This window comes from Aquarana catesbeiana, linkage group LG08 (genome assembly GCF_042186555.1).
Source record: "Aquarana catesbeiana isolate 2022-GZ linkage group LG08, ASM4218655v1, whole genome shotgun sequence".
NCBI classification, from domain to species: Eukaryota; Metazoa; Chordata; class Amphibia; order Anura; family Ranidae; genus Aquarana; species Aquarana catesbeiana.
The window spans coordinates 229,387,171-229,409,513 of NC_133331.1; the positions used below are offsets into that span (position 1 = coordinate 229,387,171).

At 42.4% G+C, this 22,343-nt stretch overlaps 1 protein-coding gene across 1 annotated transcript in view; it reads left to right on the forward strand.

The window, feature by feature from the left end:
* The window catches only part of LOC141106284 (uncharacterized), a 75,220-nt gene extending 54,385 nt beyond the window's left edge, over positions 1 to 20,835 (forward strand). Inside the window, exon 2 of the mRNA XM_073596925.1 lies at positions 15,928 to 20,835. Within this exon, the coding sequence (XP_073453026.1) occupies positions 15,973 to 17,184 (1,212 nt within the window). The 5' untranslated portion in view covers positions 15,928 to 15,972 and the 3' untranslated portion in view covers positions 17,185 to 20,835. The remainder of the gene's footprint in view (positions 1 to 15,927) is intronic.
* The last annotated feature ends 1,508 nt before the right edge of the window (positions 20,836 to 22,343 follow it).

The window sequence follows — 22,343 nt, forward strand, 5'->3', positions numbered from 1 at the left end:
ATTGGTTTAGCTCATAATTGTTATTTAATTACTTTGATTTTTCATAAAGCCATACCTCATGATTAATTCTATAATTGTAACCACATATAATTATTATATAAATACTCTAAATTGTACAATATACAGTATTAATGTTATTGTACTTAATCTTATTGAATTTAATAAAATATTTTTGACAAGGAGAAATATTGGCACATGTTAACTTTAGATCAATCTTTAGGACATTTTGTCCCAGATAAACCCCTCTTTACCTTTAGAAGAGCCCCTTCCTTCAGTGACAAAATTGTCAGTAGCGAGTTTAGAAACGAGTCCACTAGAATGCACTGCAAATATAAAGGTACCTTTATATGTGGTGCATGCCACTACTGCAAATACATGCTCATGCAAAGGAACCCTACCCTCCCTAATGGCAAAACATTTTATCCTAAACACTTTGCGAATTGCAGAACCCCCTGAGTAATTTACATGCTACAATGTGGCTGTAATTGCTTCTACGTTGGGAAGACTAAGTTAGAATTTTGGAGGAGGGCTTATAGGCATATTGTCAGCATGTAGGTTTGTAATCCTGACCTTCCCCTGGGACGCCATGTATCCATAGTACATGGCGGAGTGTTTTCCAAGGTCAAATTTTTGATCCTTGATCAAATACATCCCAATCCCAGGAGGGGGGCTGGAACAAAACCCTCCTCCAAATGGAACTAAGGTGGATTTATTTGTTGAAGGCTACTTTGCCCCCCGGCCTTAATGAAGCCATATCTTTCAAACCATTCCTTGAAGGATTTTCATCCGGTGGAATGGAAAAATAGGTTCTAACTCTTTTCACTGTGGCTTCAGAGGCTCTTTTTTCTAATTTTGTCATCTTTTGCTGAAATGTTTTCTATATATGTTTTGATGTATCCATACTAATTACTGCTGTTGAATTCTCCTTTTGTTTTTCTAATCCACCTGCTCTCTAGCATTGCTTAAAGAGCTCCAATATATTGTCAATGACTGTCAATTGTTCTTGTTTCATTGCTAATATTTTATAATTATTTGATTATATGCCTCTTGAATCATGTCCAATTTATTATCTTCTGCCTACAAGATCCTTTTCTGTCTCCTGCTGTTGTTTAACTGAGTCCGGTTCTGTCTTTTCTTTTTATACCAATTTGGGCATCAGATATTTCTTCTATTTTTTCAATGCGCATGGATAAGTCCATCCTATCCATAATATTGAAAATTGCTCCTGTGGGGCTTTTTTGCCCCCCTAGCCCTCTGTGTGCTGCAATCGACCATTAGAGTTACCCAGCACAGAAAGCCGCCCAGTTCCTACTCTGGGCGGCGCTCTCGTAGACTGTTGGACGAATTCCATCACCGCCCACAGTCCCCATCTTGCCACTCCGGCAGACATGCGCAGTCCACCGTTTTGGCATTCTGTGTTGGTGGGCTGGGTGTGCGTGGCGCCGCTCCAACGTGCGGACGTTCGCGCATGCGCGGTGGGAGCCGTGCCGCGCACACTGAGCCCAGGGGGCAGCTCAGAGGTCTCCCTGGCAACCATCCCTAGTATCAGCTGTGTGCAATTAATTGCGCCAGCTGATCGGGATCTACTGCCCTCAAAACTCACGGCCAGCTCACTCCCAAATCGAGCACTATGTGGCTGGATGTTGGGAAGTGCGGCTGGTCCTTTCAATCTCTCCTACATTAAGGTAATTACCTCCTCACATATTACTCCTTTTTTAGTGTTAGCCTGTATGGTGGCCTATAGCTTACATAGCCAGTAATCAATATTTTTCTCAGTTTTCTATTTAATATAAAAAGCTTCATTTACAATACATCCCTCAGCATGCATGTCTCCCCCCTCTCTTTCTGTATTAAACCTGATATTTACTTCATGCATGTAGGTACGCAGGTTTAAATATTTACCCTTTTATATTTATTTTTATTTTGTGCCTGTATAGGTACAGGTCCAAATTTCTACCTTTTATTTATATACTTCATACTACATACATATTTTTGATTTTGCTCAATTTGGTTGCTATAATGTTTAAGTATCTTCTCTGCATATAGCAACCACACATCACAGCTTAAACAGCATTTATATTACTGACTACCCCAGTACCTGGACGCACCCCCAGGCACTTATGACAATTCTCTCTTACTCTCATCTATTCTTATTACAGTATTATTAATACTCATATGATTAACAGGCATGTATGTCCATGTATGTATATATATATATATATATATATATATATATATACACCTCTCCTGATTTTGTTGAATCCTAGAATATTTTTTTCTTTTAAATCTTTATTTAATATTATTAAAAAAATACAAAAAATACATTCAACAATTTAACACAGTCTTATTGAAAATTCGTTATCACCCATACCTTCCCTTCCTCTCACCCTCTTACCTCCCCAACCTCCCCCCCCATCCTTCAGAACCCTACGCAACAGTTCGCTTATATTAACTCATAATAATTTCGGCAAATCTCTTAGATTTTTTAAAAGATACCCAGCTGGCCCATTTAGCCCCAATGACTTCCCCTTCCCCGTACCCGGGGTCTACTGCCTTAGTCTTCTCTAGAATGTAAGTTTCATTAACCCTTGTAATCCAATCCCGAATCCTAGGTCCCTCTGCTTCCTGCCATTTTTTTTGGTATTAAGCTTTTAGCTGAATTCAATAGGACAGGAATTATGGAAGATATATACCTTTTGTTTGTGCCCTCTGCCCCGTGGAACAGACAGACCCATGGGTCTTCCGGAATGACTTTGCCTGTAATCTCCTCAATAAGCTGAATCACTTCCTGCCAATATTTTTTAATAATGGGGCAGTCCCACCAGAGATGCGCCATCGTTCCCATGGCCATACACCCTCTCCAGCAGTTTGGGGATTTGTCAGGTTGAAATTTATTAATTTTATCGGGTGTCGCATACCACCGAGCCAGACACTTATAGTTTGTCTCAATCATTCTCATATTCACCGCTGAGCTATGTGTTGCCCCGAAAATAATTCCCAAAGTGCTTTTGCTAGAAACTGATCCCAATTCATTTTCCCACTTTTTGATGTATGGCGGTACTTCCTGCCCTCCTCCACTCGCCAAAATTTTATATAGCGCTGATATATTGTTCCTTGGATTTTCCCTTAAAATAAGCTTCTCTAGCGGCCTGTAGTTTTTTTCATCTCTTATAGGCCCAGGAAGGCTTTTGACAAAGTGAGAGAGCTGGCCATACCGCCATACATCCACTTTCATTAAACCTGTGAGTGCAGATAATTCCTGAAAAGAGATAATTTTGCCATTTTTAGTAATATCTTTTAATTGTGATTCTCTATTTTTTATCCAATTACCTCCCACTGCCTCCATCCCTGGAGGAAAAAACTCATTGTCTTTTAGATAAATTAAAGGAGAATTATAATCCCATTTATTCTGTGAGTGATCTGATCCCAAATTTTTACTATGTGGAGTGTTATATCTTGTGTGTTTGGACCTAAATTCCTATAGTGTGGAGGATTCCAAATCAAGTGATTTAACTGTGCATATATATATATATATATATATATATATATATATATATATATATATATATATATATATATATTTTTTAGACTGACTGTATATATATATCAAATACACTGCCACTGGATAACCTGTCTGCTTAATCTAACTCAAGCTATCTCTCTGTCCACACCAACAACACTACACAAGGCTGCTATATAAGCAGCCTTATATAGTGTGGGGCATGGACTTATATAGTGTGGAGCATCCCCTTGAGCCATGATTGGCCAAAGGCACCCTGCCTTTGGCCAATTATGGCCCTCTCGGCAGAGCACGCTGTGATTGGCCAAAGCATGCAGGTCAGGTGCATGCTTTAGCCAATCATCATACAGTAATGCACTATGGGGCATTCCGCGACGCTCGAATTTCCTACGAACGCCCCATAATATTCGCTGTTATCCGAACGGTTGAACACCCGATGTTCGAGTCGAACTTATGTATAGAGCTCATCCCAATATATATACATCCCTCGGCACAAAAGGGAAAACATAAAAAAAAACTTTTTTTTAGGGTTGGATACACCTTTTTTCAGTTATCTCCTCCTTCCTCCCTCTCCCTTTTTTTTCCACATGCACAATGCATGCATGTTTTACTTGGAGTGACGCCCATGGAGTTTTGCCCCGCCCAGTCCGTTTGCCCATTCACCATGTGGATCCCCGTACAGACGCCCAAGGGCGTCCATGGGGCCATCCCCACTACGTGTAGATAGGTTTCCAGGCCCCTTTTCTCTTTGGGGGCAAGCATGCATGCCCGCCCTGAGGGACCGCAATTTGCTTGGAAGCCCTGACTTCTCATTGTGTCATGCTCTGTGGCACAATTAACCTTTGGGCATGATAGTGTGTTCTTGCGGGTCCCGCCCCTAGGGGCATGGCTGCAGTGGATTCCCTCTCTGCTCAATTGGCGGCTGCCACAGCTCGAGGCACAGCTTGGGATCTTGGACGTCCTCCTCGTCATGTGGCCCCTCCCCTTTGCGTCTGTGTTGCATCATCACGCAGCGACGTTCAACGTCGCGTCTGATGCAACGGGGAGGAGTATATAAGGACCCATGTGGTGGAGGATTCCTGGGAGCCTCACACCATTAGGTCGGACATCTCATCTATTCTTATTACAGACAGTATTATTAATACTGCTATGATTAACAGGCATGTATGTCCATGTATATATATATATTTTGTTGAATCCTAGAATATTTAACCCTACTACACATCCAGCACATGGATATACTTTTTTAGCATATTTTTTATCTACTCCCGGGGATTCCATTTGCCTCAGTATATTCTTCTGGCCTTCTCGCTGCTGTGGAGTGCGGGGGGGACTTCTGCCTCCTAAAGATATCATTACTCAGTCTACACTCACAGATTTCTCTGATGCCCCTTTTCTTGCCTTAAGACAGCTTTCCCACTGGCTCAATTACTCGGTGCTATCCTAAACTGCAAGTTTTTAATGTGATTTAACGAAGCATTGTAAAACTACCTCACCATCTAACTTTATGTAAGTGTTGGATTGTAACACTATAAGCATGTAGTCTTTTGTACTCTTACATGTTTTGGCAATTTATTGATCATTTACCTTTAATTACATCTTAAATGAACCCCTCTTACTTTCTGCACCCCTGAAGAAGGACTAGACTATATACCAAAACGCGTTGGGTGTGAGGAGGTTTTTTCATGCACATATTTTGTATGGTGATAGAAATGTATTGTTCAGACAAATCAATGTTTTGTTATAACCTTTTAATGTTGTTTTTTCATAAATAAAATGTATTTACTATTACATGATCCTGTATACTCTGTTACACTTTTTATATACAATATAATTGAGTGCCTTAAAAGTCCACTTAGGGGAACCCCTCTTTCTTCTGTATTAGGTCGGACATCAGGTATGCCTGCATATACTAGTGTCCATGGACATCAGCATTTGACTTCAGTGTTTGACTTCATCCACCCATACCCCTACCTACGGGAGATCCGGCATATTTGGGTGCTTGTGATTTATCGGTTGCATGGCATCATTGGATCTCACGCCTCACTCACTTTTTAGTTTCAATCTGGCTCCCAACTTTAATCAATGAGGAAGGAACCAACAATTGGGGATGCTCGCCATGTGTTTGATTGCAATCATATGTGTATATCGCATACACTATGTAGAATGATTTTATATATATATATATATATATATATATATATATATATATATAGCTAATTCTTGTTTACTTTTTCTTGTTAAGCCTTGACTGATACGTATGTCTATATACTTAGTAGATGAAATTCCATGTTTGTCATGGTTATGCAATAGAGTTTCTGTCAGCTTACCTGTCTCCATGTGTTCATCTCTAGAGACCAGCTGACCCTCACCTGACTGCTTTTGTAGACTCTCCTCTAGCGTGGCTCCACCCCAGCTCCTATCAGGGAACCCTATATTAACCTGTGCACTGCAAGCCAGTAGTGCTGATCAACCAATGTGTGTTAGCTTTCGTGTGTACTTGCTGTGTTTCCTACGTCTGATTCCAGTTACAGACTTTGGCCTGTTCTTAACTATTCCTGTCTGCTCGTGACCCTGACTTTTGGCGTGTCCCCGACCATCCCTCTTTGCCTGTGACCCTGAACCTTGGCGTGAACTCTGTTGTCCTTGTCTGCTTGTGGCCCCGACCTTGGCTTGTCCCTTACTTTCCTTGTTGTTCCAGCCTGCTGCCTCCTTCCTCTTCTCCTGTAGTCTACCGTGAGCGTGAGCTGTGAGACCCTGGGGGCCGCGACCTTGAGCCAGACTGCAGCACAGTCCATCCTCACCACTGGAGGCTCTGGTGAACACCTGCTGGCTCTTAGACTCCGCGCCCTGGGAAATCTATGCTCTAGCTCCCAGTGGGATCTGTGTCAGTGATCCAGTAGACCTGCTTCCTGAACCTCCCAGGGTTCAATCCGCAGCAGTCAGTCCTAGGGTCCACTACCTTGCAGTGCACTTCTGACTCCTACAGAGTGCATCTGTCACCTAGCCTCAAGATGACCTGACAATGTTTTTTCCTGAAGAAGCCATATGGGGAAACATGTAGAAATATGAACGTGGATACAGTGAATCAATATTACCAATAAGGTGTCCTTATACACCATTGGACACGGTTGTTATGTATGCATCATTTTTAATATATCACTCATTTAATAAAATTTATATTTTTAATTACGGTTTATGTATCTATATTGCAGTGCACCTATAAAGTCCCATATCCCCCAAATCTTTGTTTTCTGTACACAGCCATTAATGTCTAAACTGCTGGCAACAAAAGTCAGTACACCCCTAAGTGAAAATGTCCAAATTGGGTCCAAAGTGTCAATATTTTTTGTGGTCACCATTATTTTCCAGCACTGCCTTAACCCTCTTGGGCATGGAGTTCACCAGAGCTTCTCAGGTTGCCACTGGAGTCCTCTTCCACTCCTCCATGACAAAATCACAGAGCTGATGGATGTTAGAGACCTTGCGCTCCTCCACTTTCCCTTTGAGGATGCCCCACAGATGCTCACTAGGGTTTAGGTCTGGAGACATGCTTGGCCAGTCCATCACCTTTACCCTTAGTTTCTTTAGCAAGACAGTGGTCATCTTGGAGGTGTGTTCGAGGTCGTTATCTTGTTTAAATACTGCCCTGCAGCCCAGTCTCCAAATGGAGGGGATCATGCTCTGCTTCAGTATGTCACAGTACATGTTGGCATTCATGGTTCCCTCAATGAACTGTAGCTCCCCAGTGCCAGCAGCACTCATGCAGCCCCAGACCATGACACTCCCACCATCAAGTTTGACTGTAGGCAAGACACAACTGTCTTTGTACTCCTCACATGGTTGCCGCCACACACGCTTGACACCATATGAACCAAATAAGTTTATCTTCGTCTCATCAGACCACAGGACATGGTTCCAGTAATCCAAGCTTGTCTTCAGCAAACTGTTTGCGGGTTTTCTTGTACAACATCTTTAGAAGAGGCTTCCTTCTGGGATGACAGCCATGCAGACCTATTTGATGCAGTGTGCATCGTATGGTCTGAGCACTGACCCCCCACCCCTTCAACCTCTGCAGAAATGCTGGCAGCACTCATACGTTTCTTTCCCAAAGACAACCTCTGGATATGACGCAGAGCACATGCACTCAACTTCTTTGGCCGACCATGGCGAGGCCTGTTCTGAGTGGAACCTGTCCTATTAAACAGCTGCATGATCTTGGCCACCGTGCTGCAGCTCAGTTTCAGGGTCTTTGCGAACTTCTTATAGCCTAGGCCATATTTATATAGAGTTCTATGCCATGAGGTGCCATGTTGAACTTCCAGTGACCAGTATAAGAGAGTGATAACACCAAATTTAACACCCATGCTCCCCATTCACACCTGAGACCTTGTAACACTAACGAGTCACATGACACCGGGGAGGCAAAATGGCTAATTGGGCCCAATTTGGACATTTTCACTTAGGGGTGTATACTCACTTTTGTTGCCAGCGGTTTAGACATTAATGGCTGTGTGTTGAGTTATTTTGAGGGGACAGCAAATTTACACTGTTATACAAGCTGTACACTCACTACTTTACATTGTAGCAAAGTGTAATTTCTTTAGTGTTGTCACATGAAAAGATATAATAAAATGTTTACAAAAATGTGAGGGGTGTACTCAGTTTTTTGAGATACTATATAATCAGAAAATGGTTCAGGTTCTATTATTTCATTATATAGATTATATATGGCACTTTCATTAGTTCTCACAGTTTACTAATGTAACCAACATAAGGACTTGTTTTAATAAAATCAGGACTGTTGGTAGCTATATAGAGCACAGTGTAATTTTATTTATTTTTTTATTTCTGCATTCTGTAACAACCCTGTACTTGACCAGTTAAATCTCTGCATCTACAGGGCTGTTACAGAATGCAGAAATAAAAAATAAAAATCTGCTCTCCAATAGATTCCTTTCACCAGACGTTATTTGTCTGGGGGAATCTGATTGACTGCCTGGATCCTGACGCACAGGTTTTTAAGCGTAAGCCAATGGGCTGAAGATGAAGATGAAATTTTTCATCTCACAGCGCTCGGCTACACTGTGGAGGTTTATTCACTAAATGGTGATGTGGGGGTTTGTTCACTAAATGTTGATGTGGGGTTTATTCACTAAATAACTGTGTATCTGGCTCTGATTCTAGCCAGGGCCTCACCAGCCACTGACCTTACCACATGTCCCTGATCTACACAGGTAGTATACCTCCTGGAGTGTTCCTGCAAAAAACAATACGTAAGCAGGACCACCAGGAGATTACGTGACAGGTTAAGAGAACATGTCTATAATATCAAGAAGGGATATAAACATCATAATCTTTCCGCCCATTACAAAACTTGCCATAATAGAGAACCTAGTACCTTAAAATTCACCGACAGTGCTAAACTTAAACCCCACTGGATGCCATCGAACTAGGGAAATCTCTAAATTAGAAATTAGGTGGTTATATGAGTTAAAATGTTTTTCCCCATTGGGGCTAAATGTAGAATGGGATGTCAATTGTTTCATTGACACTAGATGATATCTTCATACGGACTTTGACATCTCATTCTACTTACTATATATGTGACCTGTTTAGGTTTGGACTTGTTAATATGCAGCCCACACATCTGTATCTCAGATTCCTGGATTCCCATTTTTTTTATATTCTTCTGTTTTTTTATACACACTTTCCTTTTTTCAATTTTAGTTTATTTTATTCTTTGATTCTCTATAAATATTTTTTGGATATTTTTCTTTAAATATTTCATGTTGATTCTTCCACACACATTCTATATATTTTTTATTCGATATTCGTTAGTATATATTTACATTTCGTTTATTTAAGTCTTTGTATGTAAATTTGTTACTTTTTTCCTCTATTTTAGCCCTTCAATATTGCCTTCACAAGGTTTCTTAAAGCGGAGTTCCACCCAAAAGTGGAACTTCCGCTCATTTGTCTCCTCCCCCCTTATGGTGCCACATTTGGCACCATTCGGGGGGGGGGGGGTAGTGGATACCTGACCGGCGAATTATGCTAGCAGTTTGGCTGGCTAGCAGTTTGGCTAGCTAGCAGTTTGGCTTCCTCCTCCTCCCTCCTCCTTCCCCCGCTGCTGGGCCAGTAGGTGAGCACAGCAGAGCCTCGCATATGCGCAGTAGAGACCCGGTATAAAAAGTCAGCAGATGCAGTATGTGTAGCTGCTGGCTTTCAATATTTGCAGTGGTGGGCGGACCTCCGCTTTAATTCTACTGATAGATGGGTTTTTTTTTTCTTCCTGGTCTTCCTAAATATGGTGCCCACGCTGCTTCATGTCTTCTGATCCATAAGATCATGGCGTCAGACCGAAAGTACAGCCTCAGACCACAAAATTATGGTGCTGGCACTGGAAGTTACATCATGGACTACATTAAAATGTTGCCGGGGCCGGAAGTGACATTCCACGGCCCATGCTGTCCCCAGTCAATGGAATCCTGATATCCTGTGAGGGCTTCATTTATAGGAGGACACAGTATGTGATATTATTATGCTCCTGATGATGCATGTGGCAAAAAACGGCCGTAGATCTTGATTTACATGCCAGAGGTCCCGTCACCATTCTGATTTCAGCGTGACAGCACCTTATGTAAGATTTACTTGCCTTATAATTTTCATGCACTTTATATGAACTGCTTAGATCAACTGCTTTACACTCAAGGTCTAACCGCCATTCCCTATGCTTTGGTTTGGTGGTTTTCTGATGTAAGTTTCTGTTACTTACCCATTTATGCTCAAGCTACCCATTTATGTGAATTATTGTTGTTTTTATGGGTGATAAAAGATGCAGCGCTAAAATGAAAATGAACAGTGCACATATAAGTGACTACCAGACATGTGAAAAATTGGTAAAATAAGTATTTAAACAATTCTTTTCATGAAATAACTATTTAGTCCATAACCATATGAGTGTCCAACTTAATACGTGTTTATACTTGTGAAAGTGTCCAACACGGTGAAATGGTATGTTTATGGATGAGCACGAAGTGAATCTAAGATGTCATATAAATCACAAGGATGGTGTCTCAAAACTTTTGGAAGCCATGTAAATCACAGGGATGGTATTCCAGTAGTCGATATTCACAAAAGAGTATAGAAGGAGCAAATACCCTTACCAGAATGGGTGGACACGTTTGCCATATGGCTAGGTGTCATACAGGCTTGAGGATCAGCGATCCCAATATAAGCTCGATGAGAGGGCATGTGCAGCAGGATCCCCTGGTTCCTCTATGGCAATCGTTGGTGAGCTGGGGGAGATGGATGATCCGGAACTCGATGAAGGTGTCTCACCCGCAAGAATGTGATGGAAGAATGCAGCCTTCAGTCAGCCAGCGTGGAGACATGTAGGAGGGAATAAAACAACCCACATGGTGCTTAAATCCATATAAATAGGTTTATTGCAAACCACACAAGATAAAAATCCGGATAAAAGTGATCACAAAATAAAGAATATAAAGTAAAAAATAGCGTGGTACCAGGAAAAATAACTAATTGCATCAACTAATAGGGTTGCGATTAGTTTTATCCGGATTTTTATCTTGTGTGGTTTGCAATAAACTTATTTATATGGATTCAAGCACCATTGTTTTATTCCCTCCTACATGTCTCCACGCTGGCTGACTGAAGGCTGCATTCTTCCATCACATTCTTGTGGGTGAGACACCTTCATCGAGTTCCGGATCATCCATCTCCCCCAGCTCACCAACGATTGCCATAGAGGAACCAGGGGATCCTGCTGCACATGCCCTCTCATCGAGCTTATATTGGGATCACTGATCCTCAAGCCTGTATGACACCTAGCCGTACGGCAAACGTGTCCACCCATTCTGGTAAGGGTATTTGCTCCTTCTATACTCTTTTGTGGATATCGACTATTGGAATAACATCCCTGTGATTTACATGGCTTCCAAAAGTTTTGAGACACCATCCTTGTGATTTATATGACATTCTAGATTCACTTCGTGCTCATCCATAAACATACCATTTCACCGTGTTGGACACTTTCACAAGTATAAACACGTATTAAGTTGGACACTCATATGGTTATGGACTAAATAGTTATTTCATGAAAAGAATTGTTTAAATACTTTTCCACTTATTTTACCAATTTTTCACATGTCTGGTAGTCACTTATATGTGCACTGTTCATTTTCATTTTAGCGCTGCATCTTTTATCACCCATCTATTTTGCTTTGTCACTACATTGTGGATGCTGGCTGCTTTATACGTTATTTTTTAAGTTTTAGAAGTAGCGCAACATTATTGTGATTTTGTTGTTGTTTATATCTTTTTTTTTAAACCCATGATTTGTAATAAATACTACACTATGAGTATTTTTTTCCGGCGTTGGTGATACTTCTGCTTTTTGGTCCAATGAGAGTAAGCAGTTGATGGCCCCACTATTGTGATTGGAGGATCAACCATATCCATTGATTATCACTTGCACCTCTGAAATGAAGATCAGCAATCACTGAATGTGTTTTTGCTGTCCTATAATTTAGACACCAAGTGGCTCTGGTGAGTTTGCACTTCATTTATCTGGTGGAGGAAAGACACTGATGCCACGTACACATGAGCGGTTTTGCCGTCGGAATGAACTCTGAAGGTTTCTCTGATGGAATTCCGCTCAAGCTGTCTTGCATACACACGGTCACACCAAAGTCCGACCGTCAAGAATGCGGTGACGTACAACACATATGACGGGACTAGAAAAAGGAAGTGCAGTAGCCAGTGTGCCAACCTTTGGGCTCCTTCTGCTAATCTCGTCAGAACAGCATACAGACAAGCGTTTTTTACTTGCGTCGGAAAAAATATAGAACATGTACTCTATCTAAGTCCGTCTTAATTTTTGACGGAAAAAGTCCGATGGGGAATACACACGGTCGGAATATACTATCAAAAGCTCCCATCCGACTTTTTCTGACGGAAATTCCACTCGTGTGTACGCGACATTAGGGTGATATTTTGAGATTGCTTACCATCCACACCTGGATTTTGTATTGCACATAAGGACATTTTTCTTCATTTTGTGGTTCAATCACTTAATCATTTTAGCAAATCACTGCTTATGCACTTTCTGCTCTCTTGATAGAGAGTACATGTTATGTTTTGTTAATTTCATATGTATAGTGCTGCATTTTTCTTTTTACATTACTATTGATGTTGATCCTTGTTAATTGCCCTGTATCTTCTGTACGAAATCGGAAGTTATCAATGCTCATTAATACTCTATTGCTCCAACATTGCTTGTAAAATGTTACCCGTTCATGATTTTCATGATTTCGGTGAGCCTGGCGGCTGCGTCCACGATCTTATCTGTACTTGTCTATCTTGCAAGACCCAATAAATATATTGTTATAAAAAAAAAAGTGAAAAAACAAAGAAGAAATAACAAAGTATTTAAGTGGCAGGAGAATATAGGAGTAAATGAAATCCTGTCACAACACCACGCCTGTGAAGAATAAGAAGGAAGATTCTGAATAGACAGGAACAGAGAGGAACATTAGGGTTTGGTTCCTCAATAATAGGAATCCTGATTCCTATTATTCCTATTCAAAATAATAGGAATCAGGATAATGGTTTTAGAGGTGATTTTAGGCAGGATAGGCACCAGTCAGACCAACGGAGAAGCAATAGTGAGTATGTGAATGAAGGGAAGAGAGGACAAGGAAACTGGACCAGTGGGATGATTTCCTTTAATAAACCCAAACCCAGGAGGGATAATACACAGGATGCAGAGCCGCTTGGACACTGTGACCGCTGATGCTGCAAGGCCACTGAGATCGGGATCTGTGAAGACCGGAAATTGTCATGGGCTGATGAAATAGACTACTCTTACGAAACATGCTCCTAGTTTTATCAAGCCTCACAGTGGTGCATCCATGCATCCATCCCAGCGGCTCTACAGCATCAGCGAGCACAGTGTCCAAGCAGATCCAATCCTGTATTCATATAGTCACCCCATCCATCCAGCTTGGCCCTGGAGTTTCCATTATGGAGACTTGCCTAACCTAGCTCCACATCTGTGAGTGTTTATTTCTTATTTATTGCTTTTACATCTAAAGAAACCCCACTCACTACACTAGGCTCCTTGGCTCCTTTCTCCTATGTTCTATTGTCTTTCAGCTGATCAGCTCCCCAAGCCAATTTCGGAGAAGGCAGATAGTGTCAGCCAGTTTTAAAATGATTATAAAGTCTTGTTTAAAAAAAATAAATAATAACAAACATGTTATACTTACCTGCCCTGTGCAGTGGCTTTACACAGAGGAGCCCATATCCTCCTCTTCTCTGGTCCCTCTTCTGTGATCCTGGCCCCTCCCTCCAGTTGAGTGCCCCCACAGCAAGCAGCTTGCTATGGGGCACCGAGCCAAACTGCAACTCTGTGTGTTCATTCACACAGGAAGCTGCGGTTCGGCCCTGCCTCCTTTCTCTCCTGATCGGCTAACTGACTTTGACAGCAGTAGGAGCCAATGGTGGACTCTCTGTGTCTCAGACAATCTGGAGGGAGAGTCCTGGACGGCTGAGGGACTGTCAGAAACCAAGAAATCAGACCGAGACAGAAGTACAGTTAAATCACACTTGTTTAATAATAAAAGTAAAAAGAACAAACGTAGTCAAAACATAGCCAAAGTTCAGTAACCGGAACGGATAGTCAGCCAAGCCAGAAATCAGGGATCAATATAGTGGAACAGCAAACAGGATCTGGAGCCAGAAGGGATGTCAGCAAAGCAAGTCTTGACCAGGATCGCAGGAGGCTGAGCGGTTTAAGTAGGCAGGACTGATGAGCAGGATATCATCAACAGCCGAGTAACTGTGGAGATATAGGAGCTGGAAATTAGCCGACAGCTGAGCGGCCAGCTCTGAGAAGGAAGGGCTGAGCCCAGCCATGACAGGGACTTGTGGACATCGCTGGATAGAGATGGGGCTCAGGTAAGTATTAGGGGGGCTGCCACACACAGAAGGCTGTTTATCTTAATGCATAGAATGTATTAAGATAAAAAAAACTTCTGCTTTTGCAACCCCTTTAACTTTGCTGTGACTAGCTTTTTACCTCCAGGATTATGGTAACTTTCACTGTCATCTTATTGTAACTTGTATGGTTATTTTATTGTTATTCAAGGTATCCTTTTACTTTCCAAACAATTTCATTAGTTTGCTACTTTTCTATCTGACCTTACCTGAGGTGCCTGGCTCACTTGCCAGTTAGCCTATACACCTGCCTCATGAGGCTCATTGATATTTTACGTGTAACCCCCATTGTTCTGGATTGGCCACAGGCATTTTTTTTCCATCATGCAACGATCACAAGGGCGGCGATGTTGATAGAGGATTGCAGGGAAGTAAGCGCTGAAGGCGGCCCGGAGAAGTTCCAGAAGTCAGAAGTTTACTCCACTTGGTGACAGGAGATCAATGGGAGGAAGCTATGGAGGCAGCGTGTTATAGCTCCCTGAACGTGTCGCAATGCCTCTCTCAGCTGTATATATTACTTAGAGTTATACTCCTCTCAAACTTCATTAAAAAGCGCTTACTGGTGGACCCTCTTTGTCCTAAGTATTGAAGAGACCATGGGGACCTAATTCATATGCTATGCTGTTGTCCCAAGATACATAGCTACTGGGACACAGTCCTTGGCACAATCAATCATGCTTACCAATTAAATTTACCTTGGAACCCCTTGTCTTGTATACTTGGTATCTTGGATTCCTGACACTTCTGTTAAGTTGGCAGTGTTCAGAGCTTTATTTCAGGCCCGTGAAGTGCTTTTAATGTACTGGAAAAGCTCCTCACCCCTGTCCCCACAGGACTGAATTACTAACATGTGTTCCACCCTTCAGTATGAAATAATGATATATCAGTCTAGGGGTTGCCCTCCTAAATTTGATAGAATATGGGATGGATGCCTGTCTGTATCTGGTTTAGCACCCATGGAGCTAGTCTTACTCCGATTGTTAGGCTGTGGCTGAGTTCTTTAGGCAAGCATGACTTCCATAGGCAGAGGCATGATGGGACTTGTAGTTTGACAACAGCTGGAGGGCCTCCAGTTTGAGACCCCTGCTCTAAGGTATCTTCGGTTTGAATTTATCCTAGGATAATATGTTTAATTGCACGATGATCTTTACTTAACTCATATATTGGTCAATTTATGATGGATGAGCTGAGGTTACATCTGTATTTTAATATTGCTAATTACTTTGTACGCTTGTATATTCAAGTGGCAGATATTTTGATGTATACTGTTTTCGTGACACAGATACTCTGGAGCCTTTTTTTTTGTTCTGCTTAATAAACTTTATTTTGGATTTAAAAAAAAAAATGAATACCCCTTATTGAATTCTTTTTCACTTTATTTTTAGACTGCTGAGGAAAACCCTTTAGACTGCTGAGCCTAATGTACAACAATGAATACTGAAACAGGTACCTATGATGTATCTCCAGTTGTTTCTGTCCCTGAATTGGGTAAGGATCACAAGTACCACATTTTCATCAGCTACAGCAGCGGAGATTCTGTCTGGGTTTCAAATCTTATTCATAAACTAGAGAAGACTTTTCCTACCGTGAAGATCTGTTTTCATGAAAGGGACTTTGTCCCAGGGAAGACCATTATAGATAATATGATTGAGTGCCTTCAGAGCAGCCAAAAGACTGTGATGGTGCTGAGTCCAGACTTTGTACGCAGCCGCTGGTGCCTCTTTGAAGCCAACTTGTCTTTGTTCCAGGACTGTATCGCTCAGAAGGACATTGTTCCCATTATGCTCAAGCCATGTCAATTGCCTTTACATCTAAGTCATTTAACTTACTTGGAAACCGATGATGAGCAATTCTTTGATAAACTATCCCAAGTGCTTTTCAGCAACAATGATCAAGTGGCTCATTCTTTAATCCATTTTCAATCATCTTTATTGTACAGTGGAAAGACTCTTCTTACCTTGACTGCTGTCAATGAAGAAAGTGAAAGCTGGCAGCCAGGGGTATTTTCTTCTACTCCTGTTCCTGATTCACTTAGGGCAGTTGTGGATAACCCGCAAACATACAAGCAAGCTATAGAGATTATTAATGATGTTAAACCACCTACATCTTGCATTCGTTTTACTGCTTGCAGGGTAATAATTTGTATTTTCTGTGTATTATTGGCAGCATTTGGTATTCTTTTTTCTGTTATAATTGGCATTACCTTCGAATATAGACAAGTTGGGGTTTTAGTTGCTTTGCCTCTTGGAATTGCTACTGCGATTGTTCTACCCATCATATTCATCAAAACTGTTTGCTGGAATAAACAAAAAGCAAAGACGATCACTCAAGCAATGAAAAAGAAAGCATGTCAAGCAAATCTGCTCCTAAATAACAGATCCCTCTTGGTTGGTTCTTCTTCTAAGTCACAGCTATTTTTTGTGTATGTTAAGTTAAGTGATTGCAAAAAAACTTTCCAAACTGTCTTTGGTTGTGTATTGAGCAAAAACATGTGGGAAAAAACCATTTCAACATATTCTTCAGATTATGCCTGCTGCTTAGCCAAGAAACATTTTCCATTCAACTCTACAGAATCCCCTGGACACCTTAAAGATGGCATCTGTTTCTGTCAGTATGTAGCTGTTCAAATGAAAAATTACTAAAAGGAACCGCATGTATGTTCATGTAGACTGGGAAAAGAATTGTGGACAGTACCAGAAATTTTAATGTGCCCCCCCCCCCCCCCCAGCCCCCCTAACTTTTAGTGCTTTTGTCATTCAGTGAATGCCATAATTCCAAGGACACCTGTCAGGAAAGGGTCCATCCACTGGTAAGATATATCATTTGGCGTGCAGTACTGAGGTCCACCAGCAGGTGTCTCCTGGCAGTTTGGAACTGTCAGGGGAATCTTTCCCTGCTGGTGTTATTTCATCATTTGGCCGCAGTACTGACGTCCACCAGCGGATGGATCCTGGCAGTATGGAGCAGACAACACTCCCTGTGCTCAGGTGTTACATGAAGACAATTATTGTCAGTCCCATAAATACCCGGCAAGCCCTCACATGCTTGCCTTGGTATCCCTCTTCCTTGTGTCCTGACCTGTAACCTGTAACCTGTAACCTGTAACCTGAGCCTGCACCTGAGCCTGTACCCGATCCCATCCTGATCCTGTCCCTCCAGTGTTCCTATTCCCTTGTAGCCTTATCCCATCCATTATCTCCCTCTCCTATCCTGCCCTTGTTCAGTTGCTGATCCCCTGTGTATGACCCTGGCCTGGCTTACGTGTTTGGTTTCGGTACTTCCCTTTGGCTATATATTATCTGTTGTCTGTGGGTTTCTGTTGGTTGGTTGAGCACTATTTGTATTTGGGGTGTTTACTTATTTATATCACTTATCTTAAATAAACATTATTCTTATTCACTTTACATGCGTTTTGGTTTCCTCTTTGCAGTCCACACAATCTGGTCACACCTGTTCATAACAGTATACCAAGGCCATCTCTAACCAGAAGTGGCTGCACAGGGGAACCATCTCGGTTCTGTTTCACGTTGCTGGGATGAATTCAGATATAATTGTTTATTATGCTCTGCTGGCAACAGAGAGTTCTGAATATCTCCGCCAGACATTGAAAGGGTGGTCCAGTGATCAGCTGCTGGAGATTATCCGTTTAGCTCACTCTGTAGTCGATCAGGGCAGTATACTGTTTGAGGATGTTCAGCCTTTGATTGGAATGTGTACAGAGCTGGCCCTGCCTTGTATCCCAAAGGGCCATGATGACTTTTCTCCCCCCTTCAGCATTAACCAGGTTGTGTCCTTCGTATGGCTGTTAGAGGATGACTCTGCATCCTTTTTGGAGTATTATTTGGTTTGTCCCAAACAGTTGCTGAAAGATTGTATAGATGAAGTGCAGCCCCTGGTCAGACAGAGGGTATGTGAGCCCACTTTTGTGCTACCTGTACTTCAGACATAGTCAGACCTTTTATGCCCAGCTTCTGTCAGCTCTCCACAACCCAGACCTGCTACCAAACACCTGCCTGCTCAGATGTCCTTTCTCCCATCACCCCTGGCAACCTCAGCTACAGTCCAATATACCCTGCTCCCCACCAAGTATCAATACCCTGTTTCTACTTCCTGCACCTATCCTGCCTTTAACCCACCTGCCTCTTCTCTAATATCTGCAACTTCCCCACAAAAACTTCCTCTGGCCGCTGTTTCTTGCTATATCCCAGCCCTTCGTTTCAGTACGCCTCACCTCCTGTCTACAGTTCTACAGCCACCTACAGATCTCCAGCAGTTAGCCAAAGGAGAAACGGAAGTTCTTCCCCACTCACACTATCCTGCCAGTAACCCAACTTACTTCCACACCAACCAGTCTGCTTGCATGCCAGCTGAACCTGATAACCCACCTGATTCTGACAAACCTCTGCCTGCTATCCAGCCAGTGTCTCCGCCTGAAGTTCCTGTACCCCAATCTGATGTTCCTGTGCCCATGTTCCACTTTAATGTTTTAATACCTGCCGGCAAGCCTGATGTGTTCCTGTCTACTGTCCAGCCTGATGTGCCTGCCTTCCAGCCTGATGTGCCCGCTTTCTAGTCTGATGTGCCCGCTTTCCAGTCTGATGTGCCCACCTTCCAGCCTGATGTCTTGATGCTTGCCTTCCAGCCGGATGTCTCGGTGCCTGCCTCCCAGCTTGATGTCTCTGCTTCCCAGTCTGATGTGCCCGCTTTCCAGTCTGATGTGCGCGCTTTCCAGTCTGATGTGCCCGCTTTCCAGTCTGTTGTCTCAGTGCCTGCCTTCCAGCCTGATGTCTCAAAGCTTGCCTTTCAGCCTGATGTCTCAGTGTCTGCCTTTCAGCCTGATGTCTCGGTGTCTGCCTTTCAGCCTGATGTCTCGGTGTCTGCCTTTCAGCCTGATGTCTCGGTGTCTGCCTTTCAGTCTGATGTCTCGGTGTCTGCCTTTCAGCCTGATGTCTTGGTGTCTGCCTTTCAGCCTGATGTCTCGATGCCTGCCTTCCAGCCTGATATCTCGTGCCTGCCTTCCAGTCTGATGTCTCAGCTTTCCAGCCTGATGTTCCAGCTTTCTAGCCTGATTTGCCAGCTTTCCAGCCTGTTGTCTCAGTGCCTGCCTTCCAGTCTGTTGTCTCGGTGCCTGCCTTCCAGCCTGTTGTCTCGGTGCCTGCCTTCCAACCTGTTGTCTCGGTGCCTGCCTTCCAGCCTGTTGTCTCGGTGCCTGCCTTCCAGCCTGTTGTCTCGGTGCTTGCCCTCCAGCCTGATGTCTCGGTGCTTGCCTTCCAGCCTTATGTCTCAGTGCTTGCCTTCCAGCCTGATGTCTCAATGCCTGCTTCCCAGCCTGATGTGCCCGCTTCCTAGCCTCATGTGCCCGCTTTACAGCCTGTTGTCTTGATATTGGTGCCCCCAATTAGTTAAACCAATGCCCGTTACTCTGCTTGCCGAGTCAGTGCCTGTTACACAGCTTGCCAATAGGGAGCCCGCTGCCCAGCTCAATGACCCGGATGTGCCAGCTGTCTGCCCGGATGTGCCCGCTGTCTGCCCGGATGTGCCTGACGACCAGCCTGAAATACTCTCTTCCACCGTTCTGCTCAATGCCATAGACTATGGACAATTAAGACTAGTTGGAGCATCCGGAGGCCGCTCCTTTAGGGGGGATACTGTCAGGAAAGGGTCCGTCCACTGGTAAGATATATCATTTGGCGTGCAGTACTGAGGTCCACCAGCAGGTGTCTCCTGGCAGTTTGGAACTGTCAGGGGAATCTTTCCCTGCTGGTGTTATTTCATCATTTGGCCGCAGTATTGACGTCCACCAGCGGATGGATCCTGGCAGTATGGAGCAGACAACACTCCCTGTGCTCAGGTGTTACATGAAGACAATTATTCTCAGTCCCATAAATACCCGGCAAGCCCTCACATGCTTGCCTTGGTATCCTTCTTCCTTGCGCCCTGACCTGGACCTGCAACCTGTAACCTGTATCTGTAACCTGTATCTGAACCTGAACCTGAGCCTGCACCTGAGCCTGTACCCGATCCCATCCTGATCCTGTCCTTCCAGTGTTCCTATTCCCTTGTAGCCTTATCCCATCCATTATCTCCCTCTCCTATCCTGCCCTTGTTCAGTTGCTGATCCCCTGTGTATGACCCTGGCCTGGCTAACGTGTTTGATTTCTGTACTTCCCTTTGGCTATATATATTATCTGTTGTCTGTGGGTTTCTGTTGGTTGGTTGAGCACTATTTGTATTTGGGGTGTTTACTTATTTATATCACTTATCTTAAATAAACATTATTCTTATTCACTTTACATGCGTTTTGGTTTCCTCTTTGCAGTCCACACAATCTGGTCACACCTGTTCATGACAACACCACTCACATTATGAAATATATAATATCCTGAAATTGTAGAATACATTCTTCTGTTAGTGTTTTCTGTGATAGATTGCATGGATACCCATCCATTATGATCACATTATGATCACATAAAAAAATATTATCAGTTTAAAAAATAAAAATAATCAGTCAACCAAAATTAACGTATTTTAGTTTTTTTGTAGATACTGGAGAGCTAAACTACCCTTTAGTTGAAAGAATCAGTCCTCCCAAAACTAATGTATTTTTGTAGATACTGGAGAGCTAAACTAGTGGGATTCTATTGATGAGTTCTCTGGGGCTGGGTTCCTGGGTCTAAGCACATGCTGAGGGGGTTTCCATTCTGCTTGTTTTATTCTATTCTATTTTATTTTTTCATTTCATATTATGAAGTTTAAACTGGAGCTGTGGCTATAAACAAAGGAGTACAATAATACCCAAAACTCCAAGGTGACTCAGTCTACCAGACTCCATTTATAACTTATAAAAAGTAAACTCTTTGGGGGACTGGCTGTTCCTTCTCTATACCATATATTAAAGCTACCAAGTAAGGCTGTCCAGACAGAGCATGCAAAAAGTATTTTTTTTCATGTACTGTACCATTACTGCCATTCCTGGAATGTTTAGAGAAACAAGAGGCTTGATTGATAAAAGCATATGCTATAGTTTTTTGGGTTTTTTTTGCTTATTTCATTTATTTATTTTTTAATCCTGTAAAGGAATCACAGAAAAGATGAGCTGAATTTACCTTGTACATTATTTTATGGAATGTTGAGGTCTAGTGAGAATACACCATGCCACCAGTTTTCCAAACATGTCTACTAATAAAGGGATATGTGCCAACTCCTAAAAATATTCTACAACATACAATAGAGAGAGAGAGTAGGTTGCAAAACTCTGACAATTTTTTTATTTTTTTTTAAAAGAGTGGGGAAGTGTTTTTTTTATTTATTTCTGTGTTTCACCCAATCGGAGAGACTTTTCCTTTCTTCCTGTACCTGTGACATCAGGGTAAAAAAAATCAAGTGAAATGGTTGTCATCAGGACAGAAAGGCACATTTAGTAATATAAAACAACTCCATATTGGAGGGATTCCCCATCATTTATTGCCAAGAAAATGGAAACCATTCCCAATAGGTACACAAACTGCAATGAAAACTTCACAAGGCTATAAACCGTCCTCACTGTATCTATAGTTAAATAAAAGTGTTGGTTTGAGTTAAGGTTTAACGCATATCTATATCCCAAAAGAAAAAAAATTATATAATGCGGGTTACCAGTCCATAAGTGTGATAGTTGCAATAGTTTCCTTTTTTTTCAGGCTTTTATTCCCTTATTTTCCCTAGTGACCCTGCCAGTAACACATTTCCTGGCAAGCACTCGCTGATTGCACTGTTATTGTATATATAAGGAAGCAGTGTTGTCACCCTTGGCTGCTCTCCT